This window comes from Chelmon rostratus, chromosome 21, assembly GCF_017976325.1.
Source record: "Chelmon rostratus isolate fCheRos1 chromosome 21, fCheRos1.pri, whole genome shotgun sequence".
Taxonomy (NCBI): domain Eukaryota; kingdom Metazoa; phylum Chordata; class Actinopteri; order Chaetodontiformes; family Chaetodontidae; genus Chelmon; species Chelmon rostratus.
The window spans coordinates 2,659,673-2,685,460 of NC_055678.1; the positions used below are offsets into that span (position 1 = coordinate 2,659,673).

The 25,788-nt window shown below is 41.6% G+C and overlaps 2 protein-coding genes across 2 annotated transcripts; both read right to left on the reverse strand.

Annotated features, from left to right (window-relative positions):
• Positions 1-10,828: 10,828 nt before the first annotated feature.
• On the reverse strand, positions 10,829-15,494 carry kcnj2a (potassium inwardly rectifying channel subfamily J member 2a). Its single transcript, XM_041962279.1, has 2 exons — positions 15,345-15,494; positions 10,829-13,142 (listed from the first exon to the last, which is right to left on the reverse strand). The coding sequence occupies exon 2, from the start codon at positions 12,896-12,898 to the stop codon at positions 11,615-11,617; it is 1,284 nt and encodes a 427-aa protein (XP_041818213.1). The 5' UTR covers positions 12,899-13,142; positions 15,345-15,494; the 3' UTR covers positions 10,829-11,614.
• A 2,292-nt stretch (positions 15,495-17,786) lies between these two features.
• On the reverse strand, positions 17,787-25,425 carry kcnj16 (potassium inwardly rectifying channel subfamily J member 16). Its single transcript, XM_041962858.1, has 2 exons — positions 25,287-25,425; positions 17,787-20,256 (listed from the first exon to the last, which is right to left on the reverse strand). The coding sequence occupies exon 2, from the start codon at positions 20,244-20,246 to the stop codon at positions 18,984-18,986; it is 1,263 nt and encodes a 420-aa protein (XP_041818792.1). The 5' UTR covers positions 20,247-20,256; positions 25,287-25,425; the 3' UTR covers positions 17,787-18,983.
• Positions 25,426-25,788: the final 363 nt, after the last annotated feature.

The following is a 25,788-nucleotide window of genomic DNA, read 5'->3' on the forward strand; positions in this document are numbered from 1 at the left end:
ATATCACACTGTGGAGTTCCTGTTATGTTAGTCAGGATTGTTTCCAAAATATCACTTGGCATCATGACTGAAAGTCTTGCTTGCAGCCCATCAAAGCTCTAATGCTCAACACACACCAGAAAACAAATGTTAAACTGATGGAAAATCCACTAAAAGAGCACTAAACACAAAGTAAAGCTGAGGCTGACGAGGATGCCATTAGGAGTTATTATGATTCATCTTGAATGGAACAAGAAGGTCTCCACAAGATTTCATGGCAATCCGTCCAGTAGTTGAGAACAAGGCGGTGGATCGGCCGGCTGGCAGACCGACACTATCAGAGCCACGCTGTTCGCGTGGTTTCAAAAGAAGTGGTTGATGGTTTGGCCTGACGACGGTGTCAGAGGAGAGGCCACCACCTTAAACTCGGCTGTCAGACTCAGCTCGTCATGGTCAGACCTGATTTAACTTTCATCAGTCTAAGATCTACATTGTCAGGCTCAGCTGTGCTTTAGCTCAACACACACAAGTTAGCTCTAAATGGGTGTTTTTTCAAAAATTGTACCTGGTCCTTATATAAAGCAAATTAAGCAACATATTGCAATTTGCTTTTAAACTTTTTCCCACTGTATTATTTACAGTAACAAAAAAAAAAAATGAAACTAGGAAAACACAACTTGGTGCTTGACACATTTTGATGCCCAGCTCGTGAATACGTGTATTCATCTGTCAATTAATTTAATGATTAAAGGAAACCTGCAGTTATCAAACCTGGGTTATTATTTTTGGAGCTTTGGTCATTGATTTTATATACTCACCGAGTTAATTGCTCACATCTAAGACGACTTTGCTAAAATTAGGCCCAGTGGGGCAACAAGTCTGTCAGATGAAATGTAAACAAGCCGCCAGTTTTGCTTCCACTTTCGGGTCAAACAAAAAGTGGCTGCACTTAGAACTACAGCTGGTCAAATCTGTTGTCTATAGACTGTGATGGGTAATACTTTTAATTGTTTGCCTTCTTTTCTCTTCCTAATAAACAGTCGGCTTGTTAACAACCTGTCTGATTTTCTGACTGTTCGTCCTTGTGTCCCCATTGGACCTATTTTTAGCACTGTTGCACTCAGCGATTATCATATCATATCATAACTGATGACAGGAACCACAAAAATAATACCAAGCGTGCTTGACTGTCTGTCACTCATATCCTGTTGATGCCCAATCTGATCAAAGCCTGTGAACTTTCCATCAACATTCAGTGCCGCAGGAAGATCTCCACTGACGGCAGAACATCAGGAATGAAAGCTTCGAGGAAGAAGCAGCAGGTTGTGTGCGGTCAGTGCAGCGACTGCGTTTAACGTCACCAGTCAAAATATGATCACAGCTACGTTCCAGTGGGTTCCTCTGACATTGCAGTTATGATGAGCTGTGTCTGTGCCAAGGCTTCTTCTATCTCCCGTCCTCGGTCGATCTCCAGCCATCAAACGTTACACAATATGATTTAGCTGCCCGGCAGCTGCCGTGTACGATGCAGACTGTCTGCGTCCAAATTTAGGAGAACAAAGATAGTGAACAATTTTACACGCAAGCCCTCCCAGAACATCAGCCGGTGACCTTAAATATATTTCATGTAGGAATCTGTCGGCAATAAATCTTTGTAAATGTAGTAAAGATTTTGTCTTCCTGCGGGTGGTGGATGATCAGATAAAAATATCTGATACACCATTTGTGTTACTTTACTTCAGGGGTCGAGGGGTGCATCAGTCACCAATCATCAATGACTGACTCATCCATCCTCCTTTTGTAATTTGCAATAGTGTTTGCTGGTTAACGTTCGACTTACAGAGCTCATCCGTGCTTGTTGCCATTTTCAGGTAGTTTTTGTGTCTACTTTGCAGAACAAGCTGACGCCCCATTCTTGATTCTGATTGGTGCTTGTATCTGAATGGTGGTTTTTGATATAGCCATCAATTACTGGCAGCTGTTTAGAATTTGACCGCAGCTAATGATTTTTTATATTTTGTCTACTGTTTATTTTCTGGATTAATCATTTGATACATCAAATGTCCGAAAATGGAGAAACATTCTCATCACAGTGTCCTGATGCCAAAGGAAACGTCTTAAATGTTTTGTCTCACCAACAATCAAACTTGTTCAGTTTACTACAAGCCAACAGAACAAAAATCCTTACAGTACACTTATTAAGTTATTACCAGGTAATATTTGTCATTTTTGTTTACATAGAGGCATAATTAAGTGATTTCTAAAATATTGCTGATAAATTTTCTGTCATTAAGAGAGTAAACAGACTGAAATCAATCAATCAATCAAGCAATCAAATTTACTGGATGACATGTATATCGGTTTCCTGTGAATCCCTCTCATGTACGAAGGAAATTTGAATCCGGTGCAGAAATGGTGGACTGAAAACAACTATTTAGAAAAGTGATCACAGAATGTAAATACATCGATGGTTATTGCTGAAAAATGCTGACCATAAATAGCATCAGAAACAGGGTTTGAATTCCTGAAAATCTGAAGAGGATTATACTAAACTTTAAAGGAGAAACACACAAAGGTTTCTCGAGGTCAAAGCTAGCACACTCTGTGCCTGCCTCTTTCCTGGACACACAGTCACACACACACACACACACACACACACACACACACACACACACACATATGAACATCCCTAATTAGCCAGGAGCATGGACAGCACACCTGTGAGACAAAGTCTGTTCTCTCATTTGATTTGTTGAACGTGTCATGCTCTATAAAAAGAACAAGTGAGGCCAGATTGAATTGACAGAATGATTCGGCCCTGTAATGATGATGATGATGGGAATGCTTCCTAATGGGCCGTTTCAGTGCGTGTGGTTATCAGAGGGAGGAGGCAGCAGAGATCTCTGTTGATGCCACAAGGTGTATTAACCCATAATGTGTACTTGTCACCCTCTCTGAAGCATTGTCACCCTGTTGTGGTCCACTACAAAAGACCAAATGAGCCTGCTGTTACACAGCTACATCACACTGCCACTCACATCACTCACATTCTTTGGCTTTTTTGCCAACCTGACATTCTAGTGGGCGTTTTATAGGCGGATAATAGGAGGATCAGAACTGGAATTTGTTGAACAAACTGTGGTGCTTTGACTCGGAAACCTTTATTGTGGGTCCACAGAGTCCGTAATGCTGCATTCTTCACCCAGGTGAAGCAAACGGATAGTAGTTTTTTCACACTTTTATTGCTCATTTAAAAAATAAGAACACTGAAATGTGTCAGTGTCATAACACACAGCTGAACAACCCTGTTCTGGCTGGAATTTTAGGATTTCAGGCATCACCAAAACAAGTTGCACAGCATTCACCCTAACCTCGAGCTCCTTTCTGGCTCACAGTAGTGAAGGTTTATGCCACCAAGTTGTGCTCTTCTCGTTTTCTGTCATCTCTATCCACTGAATGCATATAATGGCCAAAAAACTCAAAAACAAAGCAAAAAAAGCTAGAAAAACACTGAATTTTGGGATCCTGTGGCACCCAGCGGAAACCCTTGCGGGACTGGGCGGTTGAAACTTTGCTGTGGGTGGGATCACATGGTCAAAACATAAACTGCAGGATGATAATTGTAGAAATTAGGTCCTTTATGTTTGAGTCAATGGTGTCACAGGCATTTATTAAGAATAAACAGCACATGAAAAGATCGGGCATTAAGCAATGACTTTAAACTAGACCCAGCCTGAGCATGTTCATTGGTGTTGCCATGGATACACATACAGGGTAGGATGGCTCATGATGACCATGCTCACTGGGACATGTCTTATAGGACTCATCACAAATCACAGTTGACTGGCAGCTTTGTGTCCCAGCATGTTTCTTATATTCTCCTCGTCTGTCAGCGTGCACGAAGAGGCTAATCTCTCTCACACAAGCCTCGGAGCTAAATATGAGAACAACCCCATTTGTCAAACAGTAAAGCCCCCCGGCCAGTCTCAGGTTGCTGCAAGCGGCTGCACCTAATGTGACCCCACCCCCCAGTGTCCCGTTAACCTCGGCTACCAAAACCACTGTTAAGGTCAAGGTTAGACTGCATGTGCCGGGTCAAATGTAGGTCTAATCCTGTCACCGTGTTCAAAACAGACGCAGCCTCCAGGGGAGAGCCTCGGACCAGATTTATCACAAACTATGCTTGGCATGCGTTCAAGTTCTGTTTGACATTAAGAAGTATTTGGTTCATGAGCTGATCCCTGTGGGGCTTCTTTTCAAGATTATCACACTTACTTTTCATAATCCTGAAAATAATTACACCAATTGGTTCACCTTAGGGAGGATTCTCAAACAACCTGATTACTGTCAGAACACAGCGTTACTGGTGTGAGGGCACTTCTACAACTCTTATTGATTATTCCCTCTATCAAAGAGGTTATGTTTCATGGTCACAGTGTCTGCAGGATGTCCAGCTTCACAATTTACCAGTTTTCAATGAAATTTGTTGGAAAATGAGGTCACAGGCCAAGGAAATTATGTTGTAAGTAATCTGTATAAGCATCATAAACATTTATGCATATCATGGAGGAGTGAGGATTTTCCCTGATCCTAAAATCAATATGTTGAGCGTGAGTCCTGCTCATTAAACAATAAGTGACACATAGAGACCACACAGTAGCTTTATCTCCTATTAAATGCCCTTTTTTCTGTTTCTACCTTGTTGTCATTGCTCACAATATAAGATTTAGTCACTGTCTGCTCTGATAACACTCACATTCCTCTTTTCTTGGTGAGCTCTTTGGGACACCAGAAAGATAAACAAATACGTAAGGTTCAGTAAAATGCTGCAACAGTGTTGGCCCGGACCGACAGGTGTGAAAGCGGCCAAAGCAGAAACATTTTGGACTTTGTATTCACATAGATTCACCTCGATTTTATACTGTTTATCTGATGTAAAGTGTGAAATATGTGGTTGTTTGTGGAGTAGTTGCCCGTGAGCAGATGCTGGAAATGGAGACACCTCTTTTGGGGATATGATTCATCTGATCTAATTCTGCCTTCAAAGAGGACAGCACACAAGGAAGAAAAGTAGCAGGAAGGCTGAATTGTTCAGGATGTCATGTAATAGCAACATACCGTGAACTAATCCTCTGTTTCACATCTTACCACACATCCTACAATCTGCTGTTAAAGTTTTGATACGTACGGCTTTTATTGTTTTACCAGGAGAGAAGTCAGGATGCAGAGAACCTCTGTAGTGTTTGTCAGTGGTCAAATGATATTCAGAAATATTAGTTTGTAAATGTATTTTTAGTGAAAGGACTCTGTTTCATTCTCTCTATACACTCTGCCAGCCTCCTTTGACATTGGCTGTGACCCGTTTGTTGACAACACAAACAAGAGATGTAACAAAGCGCCCATCTGTCAACCCCACTGCTCTGGATTTTGCCAAATAACGCCACCAATGCAAGCAGACCTCTGCAGTATGCCAGTTACCCAAGAGTCCTGCAGGAGGAGCTGGAAAAGACTGGCTGGTTTGCAACTGAAAATTTCAACAATGAGAAGAAAATTTTGATGAATGCATAAGAGGTTACGGTTCAGGAGAAAACGATTATGTGCCGTCTCACGACGGGCTCTGTCTCTGTCGGTGACAGTGTTTGGCGTCACATCAAAGACGGTCAACAGCAGCTGGCAGAGCTTCAAAGCACAGCTCCAGTGAGAGGCAGCGAGGCGTTTCAAGTCCACTGGATGGTCAGCTCCTCGGAAAATTCCACCGTCTCTCTGCAGGCCTGCGTGGCTTCTTCGATGCACAGTAACCTGCTCCGTTATTATTATTATCAATGTTATTATTGAACTGACTGCAAGTGTTCCTGGCCAGGGAATTACTGTCAGTACTGCATCAGATATCTGTGGTATTTGTAATAATAGTTATTGGAAATGATTAGACTTTAAGATATTTCAAATATTTTAAAACAATTATAAAGTACTCCAAGCACATCCACCAAAGCAGTAAAATCCTCCAAATTCCACATTTTAATAAAAGAAAATGTTTAGAAATGTTTAATCTACATCTGAATCTGCATCAGAGCTGACAATTAATAAATAGCTTAGGGCATCTCAAATTTGCTGAAATCCTGTTTTTCGCTGTTCCTTATTGATTTAATTTAAGCATGTTTGTGTTTTAGACGGTTTGTTGGACGTAACAACACATTTGAAGACATGACCTTCAGTTCTGGGAAACCACATTTTTATTATTTTACTGTTACTTGGTTAGATGAAAAGCGATCAATAGGCAATCAGTGCAATCAGTCAGTGCGAACTGATGCAATCATTAGCTGCAGCCCCGAAAATGCACAATGGTAGACACTTTATTCAAGTAAGTACAGAAATTCCACAGTTCAGTGGCCTTGCGTAGACTCACTCACTGGTACAGATATATTTCTTAATCCATCCTTGGACCGCTCTCCCTTCGTCTTGATGTTTGCGTTCAGACGACACTTGCAGACAGATCTGCTGCTGGATATGCTGATCCTGATAGGGCATTTAAATTCACCATAAACCTCCATAATGATTCATCACTAACCTCCATAACAGCTGCACACTGTGCCTCTGTGTGGCTTGTTTGAGCAGGAAACCTCACAATAAACACTCACAATAACTAAACTTTGATGAGAAAGTGGTAATAGTGAGTAGTAAGTAAGGTAGTTGGTCAGGCGGTCTAACCGCCGGGTTAACATGCTGGTTCTTTGTTCCCAGATTATACCTGATAATATTGGTGTTCCCATCATTGTGGTACTGTTGTTGTGGAAAGTATTGTGTTCACAGGAGGAAAGTGATTTTTCAAACTGACAATATGAAGCATTCACTGAAAATGTCGTCACGAGCATTATGATATTGCATTGGGAAGTCAGAATTTCCACTTGGTCCTGATGGGTAATAACTCTGTAAACTTGCTTGTTTAGCACTGTATTCATAGCAGCGTAGAAACATCTGAGCAGCTTCGAGCCGTCCACCTTCAGTGACGGTGATTTGTCTGGCTGAGCAGGGGTCCGTGTGAAGCAGGAAGACTTGGCTTCAGCTAAAGACAAAACACACAGAGGATCACAGGTCTGGACGAGAGCTGGGTCTGTTTGAACGTCAGGTTCCCAGAAGCTTCGATAAAAGCCAGGGGTTCCGGTTATAGTTCAGGAGCACGTATTGTGTTTGTGTTGCAGGTCCAAGCTTTTCACTCCTTCATTGTTGTTTCCAGATTATAGTTGTAGCTCTGAAAGTCTGAACAAGGCTCAATCAGCTGTGCAGCATGATGTATAAAACACAAATAAATAGTGATAAAAAGTAAACTGTTTGGATACTTGATATCTCGTTGGTTTACACAGAAATAATAGAAGTTGGCCTAACATTTACCTTTGGATGTTTACTCCGCTGATATACAGTGTTATTGTTTTCATAAACAGGGAGTGAGCAGAGCTGCACAATAGAAACACAGACGTTCACCTACAGCAGTGCGAGCTGCCACGCTGCTGCACTGCACAGCGCTTAACAATGTGGCACTATTCTTCCTTTTGGCCAGGAAGTAACCTCAGTGTGCCTTTCCTGGTCACAACTTTAAATTGATAATTCAATAAATAAATGCAATATTAAATGGTGTGACCGGAAAGTAACTCCTTACTTTCCCACCAGTGTCGCCCCTCAGGGACAAACTGGTGCCACCTTCTGTGCTCGGAAAAAAGTGCTTTTGTTTACCAAAAAAAATAAATAAATGACGTGAATTTCTTCTATGCCACCGTACTGTATTTGTATTTTTCTAGATGTGTCTTGTTTATTTTTGATTTAATCCTGTACTTCATTGTCTGTTGTGGGACAAACCATGAAATGTGATTTGAAATTATGTCTCATAGAGGAAATATGAAACGCAGATCCTGATTATAATAAGCAACTGAAACAACCCTGACTCATTTTCTGTCCCTTCCCCTTTCAAAATGATCGAGATGAATCAGATACCGTAACTGCTTTATGTCAGATGAATGGAACACACACACACACACACACACACACACACACACACACACAGAAGCATTACGTTCAAAGCTCGAGCTCTGACTGGACTTCTGACTCCAGAAGTTGACATTAGTGTCAGTCTTCCTTAATGGTAAACCAAGGAATTTTCCATTGACTTGGGTTCACATCCAGCTTTTTTTTTTTTTTTTTGTCTGCAGTTGAAGAGGTAGAGCTGTGGAAGTTACCAGCATGAGAAAAAAAAATGTTTCTTCCTTCTCTGCCTTCTCAGAACTGATAATTGAGCAATCAGCATATCAACAGATGTAATAAAGAGGTAGAACTATCCAAGAAAAAGAAAAAAAGATTTTGGCAGCTGAGCACTGACACTGAACCAAACAGTGAATATGCTGTGAAACAAGACTCACTGACTTTTTTTTTTTATCTTGCTAACATTTGCTAATTAGCACTAAACGTAAAGTACAGCTGAGGCTGATGGGAAGCATCCTCCACTGGGCACCACAGCTATCAGATCACATGGCAGTCCATTCAGGATGGCCAACAGACCAACCGTCCGTAGAGCTGTGGCTAGAAACACCTGATCTAATGAGCTAAAAGAGGCTAAAAAGCTCTGCTGATTTGTGGGTTTTCCCATTACATGTAGTCATTTGATTCAGTGTTACTATAAAAAATGTTAATTAAGGGAGCTTTTACCATTTCAGTTCCATAAAAATGCGAATAATCAGTGTTTCTCCAGAAAATGATGTTCTTCACAGGCAACAACTTTCAGCTCTAAAACAAGGCGACATTTAAACCTGTTGATTTGAATCCCACCTGTGGACATGTGACTCAGCTTCACCACTGTGAATGGTTCAAACCTGAGAAATGAACAATTCAGTGGACATTATAAAGACCAGACAGATCAGAGAGAGAGGATGGAAGACAGGATGAGAGACGGATGAGCACAGAGTATGTTAACAGAGAAAAGAAGTTGTTAATGCGTCCTGCACCAGTGAAAGAGGCAGGACAGCAGCTGGTTAGTGTCACAGTACACTGATGCTGGAGATGTTCAGTCCAACACGGTCCCTCCAACACACTGCTGCTGTTCTCAGTACTCGAAGGTGGGAAGTACATTACTCAAATACTAGTATAGTCTGAGGTAGGGTTCTGAGAGAGATGTTACACTAATACTTCATTCTGCATTTCAGAGGGAAATATTGCACTTTTTACTCCTTTTATTTGATGACAGGAGTTATTACTTTACAGGTGCTGATTTTAGATTTGGCATGAGGGTGGGGTGAGGGTGGGGTGAGGGTGGGGTGAGGGGCGGGGTGTTCAGTTGCTTGCAATCTGAAACCTCACCGCCAGATGTCACTAAATCCTACACACTGGTCCTTTAAGTAAAAGTAGCCATACATAACGATAAAAAAACAGCACAAAAGTAATAGCAGCTTAGTGCAAAATGTAAAAGTATGCATTAGGTGGTGAAATGTCTCCTGTCAGTGTCTATTATGTCATTGTTTTGTGAATACTGATGCATTAACATGTAAGCAGCAGTTTAACTTGTATGTAAAATCTTAATTGAGGTAAATAGAAAAATATCTGTCAAATAAATGTCATGCAGTAATAGGTATATTTCCATCTGAAATGTATAGAGTACAAGTGTAGAGTGCATACAAATATCTATAGTTATTGTACATTCATTTCCCACATTGAGCTCATGTTGTTTTAAAAGCAAGATGCACATAAAACTTCATTACTACCAAAGTGAAACCAAGTCTGATCCCATCATCATCCCCTTTTTTCACTTTAAAGGTTTTTTTTTTGTGGAAAAGTCTTAATCTACCAATTATGACAAGCCAATACTGATTGTCCACTGACATTTTATTGAAAAAAGAACAATATAATATCATGTACAATAATAATAATAATAATATTAATACAAAAATCTGTACATTCCGTGGTTTTGCAGTACATTTGGAAGACTGATACAAAATAACTGCAGGAGGGAGGTATTTACACATGTAGGATCTATGGAGCCCAGTGGCCTTCCGTCACTGTTTTTCTTTTTTTAAAAAAAGATACAGGATATATATTTGTATTGATGCAAACTCTTGTGCAGTACACCTTCATATGCCGGGGTTACAGTACATTTGGCTTTGAACTACGCTTTTTCAGATCTTACATTCTCAAGTAAAACAAAAGCATTACAACAGAGAATGAAAACTCAAGTAGTGTTGATAATGAAGTAGGCTGATCTGTAGTCTGCATACAGCAAAAAGGAAAAGTGGCATCACAGATGTTTTACTTGGAGATTTGATATTTTTGCAAGACAACCTTTTCAGTGTCCAATCATAACACTATGAGATTCAGACATGAGAGAGGAGATTTAGTTCTCCTTGCAAAGGCATTCTGTCATCACATACCACTTCATGTTTCATAACCTTTAAAGCAGGTTTGGCTTTCAAAATAAACTTTTTGATTCAAGTTGACACCTAAAAATCCTCTAAACATGAATGGGCTCCTAACTGATTATTGTTTTAGTTTAGCAAACACTACAGAACTTGAGATTCTTGTTAACTGTCCTCTACTTCGGTTGATTTATACATCTTCACTTTCCCCTTTTCGACTTTCCAGATTAAGGCTTGATGAAGTGGCTCAAGATAAGGATGATTGACATTTAAAAAAAAAAAAAAACCTAAAACTGTACACACATCCTTGAAAAACAAACCTTATTAAAACTCCCTTAATGTTCTACTTCTCTGTACCAAATCTAACCCGGTGTTGTTTTTAAAAAACACATAACTATGATAATAATACTTTTTGGCATTTTTTATCAACTGTAAAAAAAAAAAAAGCAACATCATAGCAGCACTTTAAAGAACATTCAGATTCTCATATTACCCCGGTCTCTGTTTAAATTAATGATTTTTCTGCCAGTTTGATGCCGTTAATACTACCCTGCTCTATCTTGACACGGGCAGGCATGTCTCTATCAGTCCGACCAGCAATGAACAGTCTCTCAGATCAATAACTGCAAAGGATAAAGCAGAAGATCAGAAAATCAGTGCTGTTAAGTTTTCGACACGTCGTTTGACCTTTGTTGCTTACAGAAAGTTTTGGTGCAAGTTTCAGCTCTGTGATGTCTGCTAGGAGACCAGCTCGTGAACAAATACTCTACTTGTACCTTTGTTCCAGACATCTACCTTTTGTGTACTGCGGTTCTACGAGAAAGCACAAAGTTTAACTTAACTATTTTCTAGCAGCACTTGAGAACATATTCTAACTATAAAAACCACCTTCTGAAAGCGTCTTGTTCATACCGGCCAGAGAAACTGAGACATGCCTGCAGTTTTCAAGTCATCTCAACAACCTCCTTCCTCTCTGTCATCTTGCAGTCACCAGACACTGAGCACACATTCATGGGGACTTCATGGAGAATTCTTCCTGCAATATGCACATGGTTCATAGTGCTGTGTTTTGTCATACTGTATGTAGTCAAAGTTCAAACAGACTCCTACATACAAAGTCTTAAACCTTGCCGCTTCCCACAGCAGTACCGTTCGGCTTGTCCTCTGCCCAGCTCGGCTCGTTGTGCCTTTTGGAGCAGAGAGGTGCTTTTAGAAAATCTCTAACGTGAGGTCTGAGGTCTGAACAGTCATATTTCTGATTCTCGTCTCAGAGGTCGGGGCTCTAGCGGCACCGTGGCTTGGCTGTGTTCAGTCTCTGAGATGTTGTCCGTCTGGGTGCCGTCAGGCCCAACGCTGCCCCCGTTTCCCTCATCCGTGTCCTCTTTGTTCTCCAGTGCCATCTCATTTTCGTAGCAAAAGGAGTTGGAGTTTGAGAGAATGTATTTTTTCTCTGCCAGGTCTCTGGCGCTGCACAGAGGGGTGCTCGGCACTTCGTATGTCTTATGGAAGCGGGAATAGTCCACCTTGTAGTAGTTCTTCTCCTCAAAGAGCACAGGCTCGAACCGATGGCCCCAGAGAATCTCGCTGGCGACGTAGGAGCTGCGGCACTGCGTGGTCATGGCAGTTGCCTCGACCATGCCCTCCAGGATGACCACGATTTCAAACTCTGAGTTCTCCAGGTCCTGTTTGCTCATGTCGTAGAAGGGGCTGTCCTCGTCGATCTCGTGGACAATGGTGATGGGAGAGACCAGGAAGATGCGGTCGACTCCGCTGTCGAAGCCCACATCTATGTCCATCTGATCGAGGGGGATGTACTCCCCCTCTGCTGTCGTCCTGGATTTCAGAAGTTGCGCCCGCACATGCGCCTCAACCAGGTGGCTCTTCCTTAAGTTGCCCACACGCCACATCAGGCAGAGCTTGTTGTCCCTCATGGCCACTGTGGCGTTATGACTAAAAACCAAAGTTTCATTCCTCTTCTTGGGCTTTGCCATCTTTGCCATGACAGCACCAATGATGAAGGCGTCAATAATGCAGCCCACGATGCTTTGGAAAACTACCATGAAGACAGCGACAGGGCACTCGTCTGTCACGTATCTGTAGCCGTAGCCAATGGTAGTTTGAGTCTCAATGGAGAACAGGAAGGCAGCGGTGAAGCTGCTCACATTGGAGACACACTTCTGGGTATCATTTTCTAAGTCCCCGTGGAAAATGGCCACCAGCCAGAAGACGCAGCCGAAGAACAGCCATGACAGAAGAAAGGCGAGGCAGAAGATGATGAACATCCACCTCCAGCGGATGTCCACGCATGTAGTGAAGATGTCAGCCAAGTACCGCTGACCTTTCTCGCTCACATTGATGAACTGCACGTTGCAGTGACCGTCTTTCTTCACAAATCTGCTTTGCGGCTGGTGTCTTGTGTGAACCTTGCTCTTGCCGTTCCCGTAGCCGTTGGGCACTGCCATAGTGGCAAGCTTCATGCCGTCCTCCTCTGATGACACAATGCTGTAGCGGCTGGCTCGCACGCTTCCCATCACCTCAGTCTGGGAGGGCTGTGCTGCTTCTGCTTTGGAAAACAGTCTGAGTTTCTGGAAAAAGCGTTGGAGAAACAGTTTTGAAACACTTCTGGGGGACCAACTCAGAGAGGAAATGGTGACAAAATGAGGCGGGCTGAAGGGACTCTTCAGCCTCACTGGCCCCTAGATGGAGTGCAACAAGAGGAGGATGAAGTGATCACTCCTCTTTCATCAGCTGACTGGACCTCATCAAGTTCATCTGCTACGAGAAAACAGAGACAGAAGACAACTGTTAGTTTAACTAGTTCTAGATATATCAGAAAAAATTATGTGAAAACATGTTCAGGGCATTTAATTACAACATTGTCAAAAAGACACTGTAATGGTTCAACATTTTAGCAATTACTTGTTGAACATGACACGTCAGAACTGATAACTTGATCACTGTTAAGTCAGATGTGCGTGCAGCCTGAGAAAAAAGTTTTACCCAGCGTCAGCAAAGCTCGCCTGCCTGTGCCAACAATATTTCATCCAGTTATGACAAACAACAACAGTGATGTTTAACCCTGATCTAGCATTTCAACTTTCACTGAGAGAGGCCACCCTGTAATTGCACTCCAGTCCCGTTATTGGTCACTTACAAAGTTGACTTGTTTTTCTTGGCTGCCCTGCACTCACTTGATCATTTCTTGCTGGATTGTGGGTTACAGCATTTATACAGGATCCCATGAACTGATGGTTTTGCACAACTGATAGATCAAGTTAAAAACTAGCAGATCGTTATTCTTTCTGTCCTCTTTCGAATAATATGCCACAAGAAACTAAAAATGCACAGCAGGTTATATAAATTGAACTGAAGCATCATCCAGTCTGGATTTCATTTCATTTATGACATTACTTGCAAACTTCTGTCTTAATGCTAAGTGGTGCATTAATAATGCACATTTTCATAATGTAATGCCTTCTCAAAATCAAGGACAATGGGGGATGTTTTGTATGTGGAGCTTAATTTTGAAGCAGTCCTGTTTGCAGCACTCACCCCCTAGAAACTTTAAAATTTCCAAACTGTGATCATAGGTTGCACTTTTAGTTTTTATGAAGCACGTTTATCTCCAAGAAAAAAAACAACAAAACTTTAAACTTTGCAGGCAGAACAACAGCAGTGAGCTACAACAGTTTATAAATGACATCATGTCAGTCTCACAGGCTTAGTTCACTTGGTGTGTCCTTTTAAAGAAGCTTTAGGGGAAAGTGAGCTTTGTCTCGGGCTGTGCAGAAGAGATGCACAGAGCTTGTTGACTCTCACAGCGCCCTCAGGGATTTCTTCTCTCTGCTGCAATAATGGCTGTCCTGAGAGTATTTTCCTGACACAACTGAAACACCTCTCATTAGTTTTGGCTGTCCTAGCAACAAGGTCTAAATCGACCTGCTGCAGCCAGTGCGGTCTTTATATTTATTTATTTATTGTTTGGATGGATAGCTCTCTGAGTTGTGCCAGTTAAAGATGAGGAGAAGCCTGTAGTGAAAACTAGAAAGTTCTGCAGACCTGGAGTGCCAGACAGTGTCACCCACAGATTAAACAACTATGATGTGATCACAGCTTCAAATCACTGATTCATACTGTAGTTTCGTATCCGATAGAAGTAAAACTGGCTGATGCAGTTTGCCTGTGAGGCTGTTATGCACATACCACATGAAACTGCACATGTGAATTAAGTTCCAAAACGACGATACAAGCAGATCTAAACATCTAGTGTACATGTACCACTGAGGAGACTGCACCGCCAAGCAATGTGTAGTCTTTTCTCATATGTAAGCAGTTCAGTAAATAAAGCAGTAGATTTTCTTCAGTCTTTTCCTGTGATTAATTACATGCAGCCAAAGCTATACTAGTGTTTCTAAACAAGCAGCCCCTGAATAAATAGCACACTAATAATAATAATAATAATAATAATAATAATATATTACTACTTACTAAACAGTATCTGACTGTATAGAGACAGACAGACAGAGCTGCTCTCAGAATGCACCAAATGCCAGCGACAAATGTTAACAGGTGCGGGGAGAAGGAGCGGACTTCTGATGCAATCATCCACACACACCCCTTTGACTGAGAGACACATGCACGTTTCATTCCCAGCTCAGGCGTTCAGAAATCAGCACTTATCTTAAAATCACAACATAAGAAGCGAGACGAAATGTGACCGGATAAAATGAAAACTTTTGGCGGGTCATCTGACAGCTGTGGCAACAGAAGTCGTGCGTAAAAGCCAGGAAGTCGGCGCGTCATGGAGAATAAAGTAAACCATCACATCTTAATATGAGAGGTTGTTTGCCAAAAGATAAACACTTCTGTCATGCGTGAAGCACTTGTTTAGGACATCGCATCTCATGCTAATCTCATTCTGAAGCATACAAGGACTCGTTTTATAAAAGAAACGGCTCGAACTCGTGTTTCCTCTACCTGTTGCTCATTTGTGGACCTTTTGGATTCAGCTTGCTGAAATATAATCCAGACGTTTTTGGCCTCGGCTATCCTCGGCGTCGTTCCCGCGCGCTTTTTGTTTGTTTTGGCCGAACACGATGAAGTGTGAAACTTCCCTCACATCTCTGGAGGACCGGTCTCGATAATGTGCCTCGCGATGAGTTCCCCCAAAGCGTTTTAAACAGCACGCACCGGCACGGCCCGCCCCCTCCAGCGGCTGGCCAATGGGGAGGGGGGGGGGGGGAGCGCACACTGCGAAACGGCCATAATCATACTTTGTTTTAGTGTCATTTCGTCTGTTTGATCAACAGGACTGATGTGAACATGATGCAACATGGAAGTAACGGAGAGCATGAGAGCAGGATGGAGGTCGAGGAGTTGCAAAACTGAAATATATAAACACTAATGCACAAGTAGAAATAACAAATAAGAAAAACACCAATTTAGATTTATTTCTTGAAGAATTAAATCTGGTAAATTTGATTACTAATAGGTTTAAAACAAACCTACGGGTTAAATAATGTATAAATGTAGGTTTCTGCAAAAAACATTTTCCAATCAGAGAACAGATGAACAACAACTTTTAATATGAGTGAGACAACATTTTTTAAAAAGGAAAAAACATCCAACTTTCCACAGGTGTCAAACCAATAATTGATCTATTATCTGCAGAGGCAATAAAATCCTCCAGAAAGTGTGACTTCTGTGCTTGTTACCACCTGCTGCTGACAGTGTGCAATCCAACTGCACCTCACCCTCACTTTTGTGATATCCGTTGTTTTTATAGATCTTATTTTTTTTTTAATGTGGGTATGGAAAATGTGTTCTGTCGGAAAGAATGACTCACTCAATAAAGGCCTACATGCCTGTATTATGATATGACTGTCTTTCTCCACTGAGCTATCAAGTTGCTTCGGATGTTTAGACTATGCATCTGTTGCCCTATAATTTTAGGTCAGGCTGTAACCGTGTTGTCTTAAAGCCATTGACTAAATCATTCTTCCTGCTTACTAATTCATGATAAACATTAACCCGCAACTACATGTTTTTCAAAGGGGCTTTTGAACTGCTTGTTTTTTCCCGGTGAGTCTTATTTTTAGTTCTGGTTATTAATAGCAGCACATATATTTAGCCCAAACCACCTGTGTCAGTGAACTGTGCGCGTTGTGTGTGTTTGCTTTCCATGCCCAATTTCCAGCAATAAAGAGAGCGATGCATGCAGTAGCCAGTGCTGCATGTGGACCACAAGGTGGAGAGCTGGAGACTGGAATTAACCAGTGATTGCCTCTCACACACACAGCTCTGTGATGTGAGCAAGCAGCCGCCAGCAGCACAAGACAGAGGAGGAGGGCTCTGAATCTGAACTTTTCATGCAGCTTATGTCACTGCAGCATCTAGAAAGTTGAGATGAAATGTGTAAACATGGAAGAATATCGATGTTAATAACAGAGATTTCCTTTTAGGATGCAATAAGCTGTTGGTAGGGCTGTTAGACTAATGAATGAATGACTGGGGTTCTGCTCACTTGTCAGCCTCAGGATGATGAACAAGGCCTTCAAGCTGAACAACCAATGATGTTGTTTATCACTGCTTTCTAAAAAGACCCATAGAGCTTTCCAGAAGCTTGACAAGCTTGAGCATTGACAGACTTCTGAGAGGCTGGTACTTGCAATATAGTGGGCAGAATTAAAGTGACGGTGGTCTTTAAAACCCTGGGTCACATTGCCCCATCATTACCTCTGTTTTCTTATCTCGTAGTCTCGCAGTCGATGTGCTGCTGTAGAATGTGAATTTCCCTCTTGGGACCGATTAAGTCTCATCTGATAAAAAATTGTTCTAGCCCACAAAATATGGTCATATTTGCTGCTATTTGGTCAGCAGATCAGTTCTGAATACTGCATGGAGTGCTGACAAGTGAAGAGCTGTTAGATGGAGAACAAGGTAAACCTTGACCTTGCCATGATATCCTGTGGAAAACCACAAGCCCAGTGCCAGCAGGAGGTCACGGTTGCTCACAGGTCAGTTTGTCTATAGAAAAGCATCATGAGTTCTGTGTCCTGGGTCTCTCGAACCGGATCAGACGCTGACTGATCTTCAGACTCGAGCCAGCGAGTTGGTGAATGGACAGACAGAAGTAAGGACATCACCGTAAATCAACGCTGTCTTAGATCATGAACTTTGCATTGATCTATTTTGGATAGATGATAAAAAGAATGTATGTTTTAATGGGATTAAACAGTGATGCAAATCAAAGCCACACAGCAGCATGTTGTAAAGCAGCATCTGGTTAATTTTGTCTGTCTGGTTAGTTGACATCAAAGTGGCCTTCCTGATCAGAGTTTTTGTTCTTTGACAAGAACCATGATCCATGTCAAACAGAGACATGATTATTAGAGGAAGTGAAGACAAACCAGGTATTTAAACGTTACTTTATTGAAATTGCTGACACTGTTATCAGCTTATAAGCAATATTGTTTTAATATTTCATTAAATCTGCTTGACAGTAGAATGCAACAAAATTAGAAATGCATTTGGTCAGTCTGTTACACATCCTCATATTCTTCTGTTCATTAAAAACTTGAGAATATAAAATATTAAGACATATATAAGTCATCAAACAGGCTTATTTTTGTGTGCATATCTTGACGTCCTGGTAATTACGAAACAAATGGGATTTGACTGCCACAAACATGAAGAAAACTTTTTACATGTTTTTCTTTTAAACTGATGACTTTACTCATAATAAGGGACATTTCTGTAGTCGCCCCTATGACTTCTGTTTATTTACTCTCAGCAGTGATTAGACTTAAAACTTCAGCAATTGTGAGTCAAAGTCGTGTAACATGAAAGATAAACTGTGAGAACCTTTTACATAAGTATCATTCAACACTCTAAACTTTTGTCTAATTGTATTTTCTTTTTACATAATTTCCTTTTCCACTTTCTACACTACACAAAAAGAATATAAAAACAGTCTCACCACAAGGTCCATTTAGTAGCTGTGCTGGATCACATGACCTTCAGCAGATTGAGCAGTTATCACTGAACTTCAGATTTCTGTTTTTCTGAGCGTTTTAGGAACTTTTCATCCATGTTGGCTTAACGGTTGAAATCTAAAATTCATTCTTGACCTTGGAAACAGCAGTTGGCAAAAGGATCTTGGTCCATGTCAAGTTTTCTTTTCTTTTGACCCTCTTACATATGCATTTTGTCTTTTATTGTTTTCTTAATCTGAATACCACAATAACCCTATACAGATTTTCATATTTCTAATAACTAGCCTTTGCACATTATATGTTTTGGATTGTTTTTATGCTATTATTTTTACTGTTTTAAGTGACACTCTACCAAGTATTACTACGTTATTTGTGTCAGAATGTTAGCATTTTTACTAGGAGCATGTTTGCATTCTGTTATTAGCATGTAGCTCAAAGCCCTTAAGTACAGCCTCACAGTGCATGTGGTTGTAGACTCTTTTTCTTGCTACCTGGGTACATGTACTGTAAACCCTGTACTGCTTTGAGTAGCATCCATAATTTTCCTCTTTAGCCATGGTTTCTTTAAAGAAATGGACAGTTAGTACAGTGTCTGGGCACCTCTAATGTTACGGCTCTGCCTTTATATTTCTTGACTTGTGAGGTCATTTGGCAGAGTCAAAGTGTTGTGCTGATTGTTTGCTTGAGAAGTTGAAACAGTGGGTTCAGGACGAATGTCATTCACAAGTTCCACAGTTACCGTCGGGGGTTTCAGAAGTGTTTTGTCGTGATTTTGCCGTGGTGACCTTGGAGAGGGGCGTGGGGAAGATCTAGGTGAATGTCGAGGAGAATGTCGGGGGGAATGTCGGGGAGAGGGCCGCAGCAGCTTCTTGTGTTCGTACTCCTCAGCGCTGACCTCAGGCACCAGCACCTTGGCAGTGTGATTGAACAAGGTATAATCCACCCTGTAGTGCCTCCTGCTGACCCTGATCATCTCCTGGAACAGCTGACCCCACAGGATTTCAGCTGGAGTGTACGAGGTTCGGGTCTGATGCAGCATACCCGTGGAGTCGTCCGTGTAGGTGAAAGAAACCACCAGCTCAAAGTCCGCTTTCCGTAGATCAACTAAACTCATCTTGTACAGAGGGCTGCCAGGTTCGATCCTGTGGAAGATGGTGGTAGGCGTGACCAGGATGATGTCCCTCTGCTGTATGACCAGATCTTCGTAAGTCACATCCATTTTCCCTGTGGCATGCACTGTGGAGTGGACAATTTGGGCACGAGCCGTCCCCTCCACCAGGTGGTGCCTGCGAAAGTCCCCGACTCTCCAGGAAAGACACAAGTGACCATCACAAAGGTTTATGACGGCGCAGTTGCTGAAGCCCACCGTCTGCGCCCTCTTTCTGGCTGAGGCCATTTTAGCGACAACAATTCCGATCACAAACGTGTCGATGAAGCAGCTGATGACATCTTGTATAGTGACGATGATAATGGCAATCATGCAGTTCTCGGACATTCCTCTGAAACCGTAGCCAATGGTGGTTTGAGTTTCGAGCGAGAAGAGGAAAGCAGCGGTGAAGCTGCGCACCTCGTACACGCAGGGCTCATTTGTGTGGTCTTTGATGTCATTGTGAGCGAGAGCAATAACCCAGTAGAGGATGCCGAAGAAGAGCCAAGACAGGATGTACGACAGGGCAAAGATCAGGAACATCACCCTCCATCTGATCTCCACCAAGGTGGTAAAGATGTCGGTCACAAACAACAGCCACTCCTCAGGAACATGGCGGAACACGACATTACAGCTGCCCTCTTTGCGTACGTAGCGGTGTTTCTTTGGTTGAGGTCCAATCTCAGTCTTTACACTGATGCCATCGGTGGGGCTCACTGATGAATATTGTTTATGCATCTTGCAGAGTCTGTAGGGAAGACAGCAAAGAACGTTAAGCAATTTTATTCATCAGCGTAGCTTGTAGATATTTGGCATTTTAAACACATTGACCTGTAAGCCGTTACATTAGAGCTGTGTGTTCATTTTTTGTGTTCACTGGGGCGTGCCAGAGATAGAAATCTTTAAACTGTACAAATGGTGGCTTTAAGTGATGACTCAAAAATGACCTCACTGTACAGTTGGATAATAAGACAACATATGAAGACCTGCAAATTAATGTCAGAGATATCGATTTGGTTCAGTTTGATGGTTCCCTATCTTAGCTCACAAATTTCTGGGTCAGTGTTTATCCTTCTGCGTAATCAATAGCAATTACATGCATTTACTTTGCAATCAGGTTTAAAATCAGCCCCCTGAATTCCAAATCAGCAACTTTCTAACATTTGTTAATTTGGACTAAGAGCTTTGTAGTTAGTCGTTTTGTTGTTCAACTGACCCGAAACCTTCAGAGGAGGTCAGCAGAGTGATGCAGGTCATGACAGCAGGAGCAGACAGACGACTTTGCAAATGAGACCAAACAGCTACTGAAAGCTGTCTGATCTCTGACCCACATGACCATGTACGAGTCCATATTAGTGGCACACATGCACAAGTCCTGATTTTGTCGTGGCTGTAAGTGAACTTCTGCACCAAAATACAAACAAAAATCTGGGTAATTAAGGGATCTTTTAATGCTGCAATGTCTACACAGGTTATTGAGAATACTCTCAAAGGGCTTCCCCGTTGGCTCTCATACAGAAAACAGCCATTCATCGACGGTAGTCTTGCCTATTTTCTGACTTCTTCAATTAACAGCAGAGTCTTCCATGTATCAAAAACACTGGCTGATAACTGTAAATCTCCAACCCCTTGCTCTTCCTTCCTTAGCATCCAATATAAAGACATAATAAGCAGCACTGTAGAGAAGAACAGTAAGACAGGACAAAAAAGTCACTGACAAGAGAGAGATGCTGTGATGCCAGTTCAAATTTTTTTCTTTGTTTTTTCCATTATGGGTTATACTTAATTTCATTCACGTGTTTTCTTTCCTCCCATTTAGTTTTTTTTGTCTGTGCTTTGATTACACTGGACGTCTATTTTTAAGATAGTGATCTGGGAATGTTTACCGTGTCTGATTTTCTTTTTCCTGCCTCTTTGTACTGTGTCAATACATTTAATCGTAATGGGACAGTTGCCTGGAGATACAAAACCCATTTCAACATTTGCTTTGGCTGCTATTTTCTTTCTGCTGCTGATGTGCCACCTTATGTTACGGATTAGTCTTCATCTTGTACAGTAAACCAAGGACGCCTAAGGTGTGGCTCACACCTGTCCTCTACAGATAGCTCACAGTTTTATAAATACCTCCAGTCTACATTTACTGCATCTCTGCTAAAGGATTTTACAAAATATTTCCTGGGCAGAGGTCATTGTGGATTAAGCACATTTAAATGTGCATTTTCTACTGTTTTATCAGTGTATGATTTGAGCATTAGTTGATTGAAATTACAAAAATTCTGCAAATGCATCAAATGGTTCAAGTCCGGAAAACCTTTCTTTAATTCCACTTAAAGTTATCTGTTTAGTGATGAGTGGTCTGTTGTGCCATAGCAGGATGCCGTTTGCCCCAGTAATGTGAAACTCTCTGTAAACATACAATGTTTCCATGCAAAAGTTTGCTGTTGTCCAAAGCAATGGCCCAAGACCTTTTTTTTTCTGGGTGGAGGTCAAAGAACTGTCAGAGGGCCAATAAAGGAAGCGCCACAGCACTGAACTGGTCTAAGTTAGCAGGGGAAAAATGAATGTGGAAACTGGAATAGTGTCATGGCGCGATCACGGGCAGAGGAAGGATCAATCACAGCCAAACCACTGAGAGCATCCTCTACGCCCAAAACAAATGGGGTTTGAATCACCGCTATCTGACTGAGTGAACTGGGCTCCAGTCACAGACTCCACTTTCTCCTGGCTACAGCGACTGTCCCTACTGCCAGACTGTGGAGCTCACTCCATGAGGTCATAGAAATAATGTCCTATTAGCTTCCCATAATCCCCTCCTAAATACCCTGATATGGACAAAAGAAGGAAAACGCAGCATCCTACTGCAAAACCAGGAGGCGCTGAGTGACTGCAGCCGTCATAGGTCATCAGTCTGAACCTCTGTCTGCCATGCAAATATCATTTTTTACGAGAATAAAAAGTGCAAAGACATGCAATTACCTACACTTCCTTAATAGCGCTATGATCCTGCTGACTGACACATCTCAGCTTCTGGATGGATCACCATAAAATGTTGTACTTTTTCCTCCGGTGCCACCATGAGGTTGACATTTGACATTTTGACAAGTTTTCGATGGACTGTCATGAAATTTGGTATACACTCTTATGCTCACATTGGATGCATTGTAATACCATTGATAATCCCATAACCCTCCATTTAGCAACATGAGCATGTTGGAATTTTCCTTTGTCCAATACTTAACCAAAATACCAGCAAGCCTAATGGCCTTCATGTCAGCCTCAGCTGTACTAAATAGCAAATTTTAGCATATTAACACTAAGACACATGGTAAACATTACTTACTGTATAGCAGACTCTTAGCATTGTCATTGTTAGCATATTAGCATGCTGGCATTATTATACTGTATTTCCCTGCACTGGAGAGTCAGGAGTAGCCAGGCATAATAAATTTGGTCACTCTAACAAAGAAAGTGAAATAAATGAATAAATAAAGTCTGAGCCCTTCAAGTATCTTAACACAGGCATAAAAGTACAATTCAGATACTGCCATTTTGTTTCATTTGGTCGGATAATAAACTCAACCTCAAAAGACACAATTAATCCACTATTATTTCGACATTTTTTAACGTGATGCAACTGTTGTCAGAGTGATTTAGATCATAATAGCATCTGGAGCACCAGGCCGTGAAAAGACTTTTTAATCAATACTGAATGTTTGTAAATGGTTCAAGATACTGAGGAGAATTTCCACCCCCAGTCTGCCTGATATACTGTGCTCCTGTGACATATGGGATTCTTTTGTTTTTCTAGGAAAAGCAGGATGGTCGTCATGCTGAGGATTAAAAAGCTCTGCTAATGAAGTGATTTTCATTTTTCTGCGTATGTGGTGTTACCCACTGAGCAGTCGGCCCTGATCGCTCCCTGTGTTGTGTTGACCCACTAGGTTGAGCTGTTTTCTCCACATTCACTCTGCCCATTTGTGGAGCTTCTGACCTGAAACAAGCAGCTCTGTGTACAAAACAAGACATCACACACAACAGCCACTTACAACCAAAACACATCCTGACCTGTGGCCTAAAGTTTCCACTGCACTTTCAGTGACCAAAGCTGTGATACTTTATATTTTTGAGGTTTGAATCATTGTGTTTCCACAGCGACATTTTCTGAGTGTCCTTTTGTTTTGTAAAGTTTGACTAAAGGTCCGTCATCCCAGTGCCGACAATAGGAATCAAGGGATGAACTCTGGAAACAACTTAGGCAATTGGCTTGTTTCCTCTCCTGCTCGGGGCACTTACAACTCCATTACATGCTCACTTACTGCAAATGACATTGTGCCACCCATCTGTGGTTCACTGGAACAGAACCGTGTACACGGGTGGCTACTCTTAGTTCTGCCCCGGGGCTTTCTGCCACCTCTAATGACCTCCAAAACCTCAACGCTGCAAATATTTCCATCTTAACAAGTCACTTAGCCTCTCACTCGCATGTCAAATGAAGTGTTTGGCAGCGGTGGTGAGATCGCTCCGCTTGTTTCGGGCCTTTTTCTCAAAACCAGTGTCAGATCTGTTGATGCTGATCTGCTCTGGAAGCTCTTACATCATCAAGGCAGGCGTTGTGTCTTCTGTCTTTAGCAGTCTGTTCCTGAAGGTTAATGGTTTATCCAAGCTTCAAAGTGCCAAGTGGACCAGAGCACGTGTTTGCTTTGGTTTTGCTTCATCAGAAATAGCTTAACGTAGCTTTTAAAGAGGATGCACTTGAAGCCAGACGCTGGATTTAACCTCTTAGTCACAGATTTCTATGTTGAGTCTCTGGTTGCGTTTTCACTTCTCGTTCTGTCTGTACACACTTGCCTATGTTTGATTTCAGACCTGCGCCACTCAATTTCACTGAGTCATTTGTTTATCACTGTTTCATGTCAGCAGTCAGTTTTTGATTTTCCTTTGTGTCTACTACTGTATGATTTGTCTGGAAGACCAACATGACCTTCAGAGTTAGCAGTCTTGCATGGTTCACTGTTTAAAAGATCAATAGTCTCATATTTATGAAACAGAGTCAGCGCTGTTGTGTCAGCAGTGACACCGCCACCACACATTCCCATCTTCATACAACACTCCTCGTCTTTTTTGTCATATTCTATGGAACACGTTCATTTTTCCGGGTTTTTAAAGAAAACATCTGTTGCTGCATGCAGTATTAACATTTCTCAGTCTTCCTCATTACTCTCAGTTTGAGTAAATGTCTTTTTGAAACATGACTGCAAACACTACTTATCACCTTGACCACATCTTGTTTTCTTTTTGAACCATTCAGGTATTGTATTACTGCTCTTGATACTGTGGCTCAGATTACTGATTGTTCTGCAGTCCACATCCTTTACTCACTTGTCGCCTCAGATTTATTTCAGCTCAGTCTGACACCTTCAAACAACCAGTAAGGTCTCCTTTTATACAGGAATATACACTATGCATTTGGTTGAGTGGCTAAGTTTAGCATTAGCATTAGCCAGTGTAATACTTTTCAGTCTTTTTAGGAACATGCAATTAATATTTTCCAGAGTAAAAAAGTGAAAGTTTTCAATCTTTTATCTAAATGCTCGTATAAGACCATAATGTCTTACATGACTCATAACATATAGTACATGTACACAAAACCTTCTTATACACAGATTTCACATCCCTTTTAAGATCTTCACTTGATATTTAGTTCAACAGTCTAACATTGTGATTTCTGATCCTAAGTGGAGCAGAAACAAAAGATTTCACAGATTTCACACCTCCTACCTTTTTTGTAAAAATGAGTGCAGAACCAGTTGCAGGAATGTCTGTACCTGAGCAGAAAAGCTCTCCGAGGGGCTGTACAGTAGCTCCAACAGTCACCTGCTGGAATGAGCCAGCCCACTTGTCACTGCAAAAAACTCAAGATTAACACCTCCCTTTAGCATCACATGGTACCACACAGACAGGTGAGTGTTTATATTTCTCAACATGTGCCTGTCATGTCATGTGTATCGTGGGTGAGTATGCATACATGTAGGTATTTATTGGGCTTTGGTTCAGGATTGCGCTGAGTATTTTGTGATGTGACTTTGTTGTTTTCAGCAACACACCATTCAGTTGTATGTTAACAGTAAACTAGAGGATGAGGTTGGGATGAGGAACTGTGATCCAATACTTTTATTCATGTAAATTTTGAGTAACAGCTGCCATCTAAGTTTCTCAACTTTCTAAGTTTGAAATATAGATGAGATATGTTTAACTGGGAGAATGCGACTCAAAATCGATG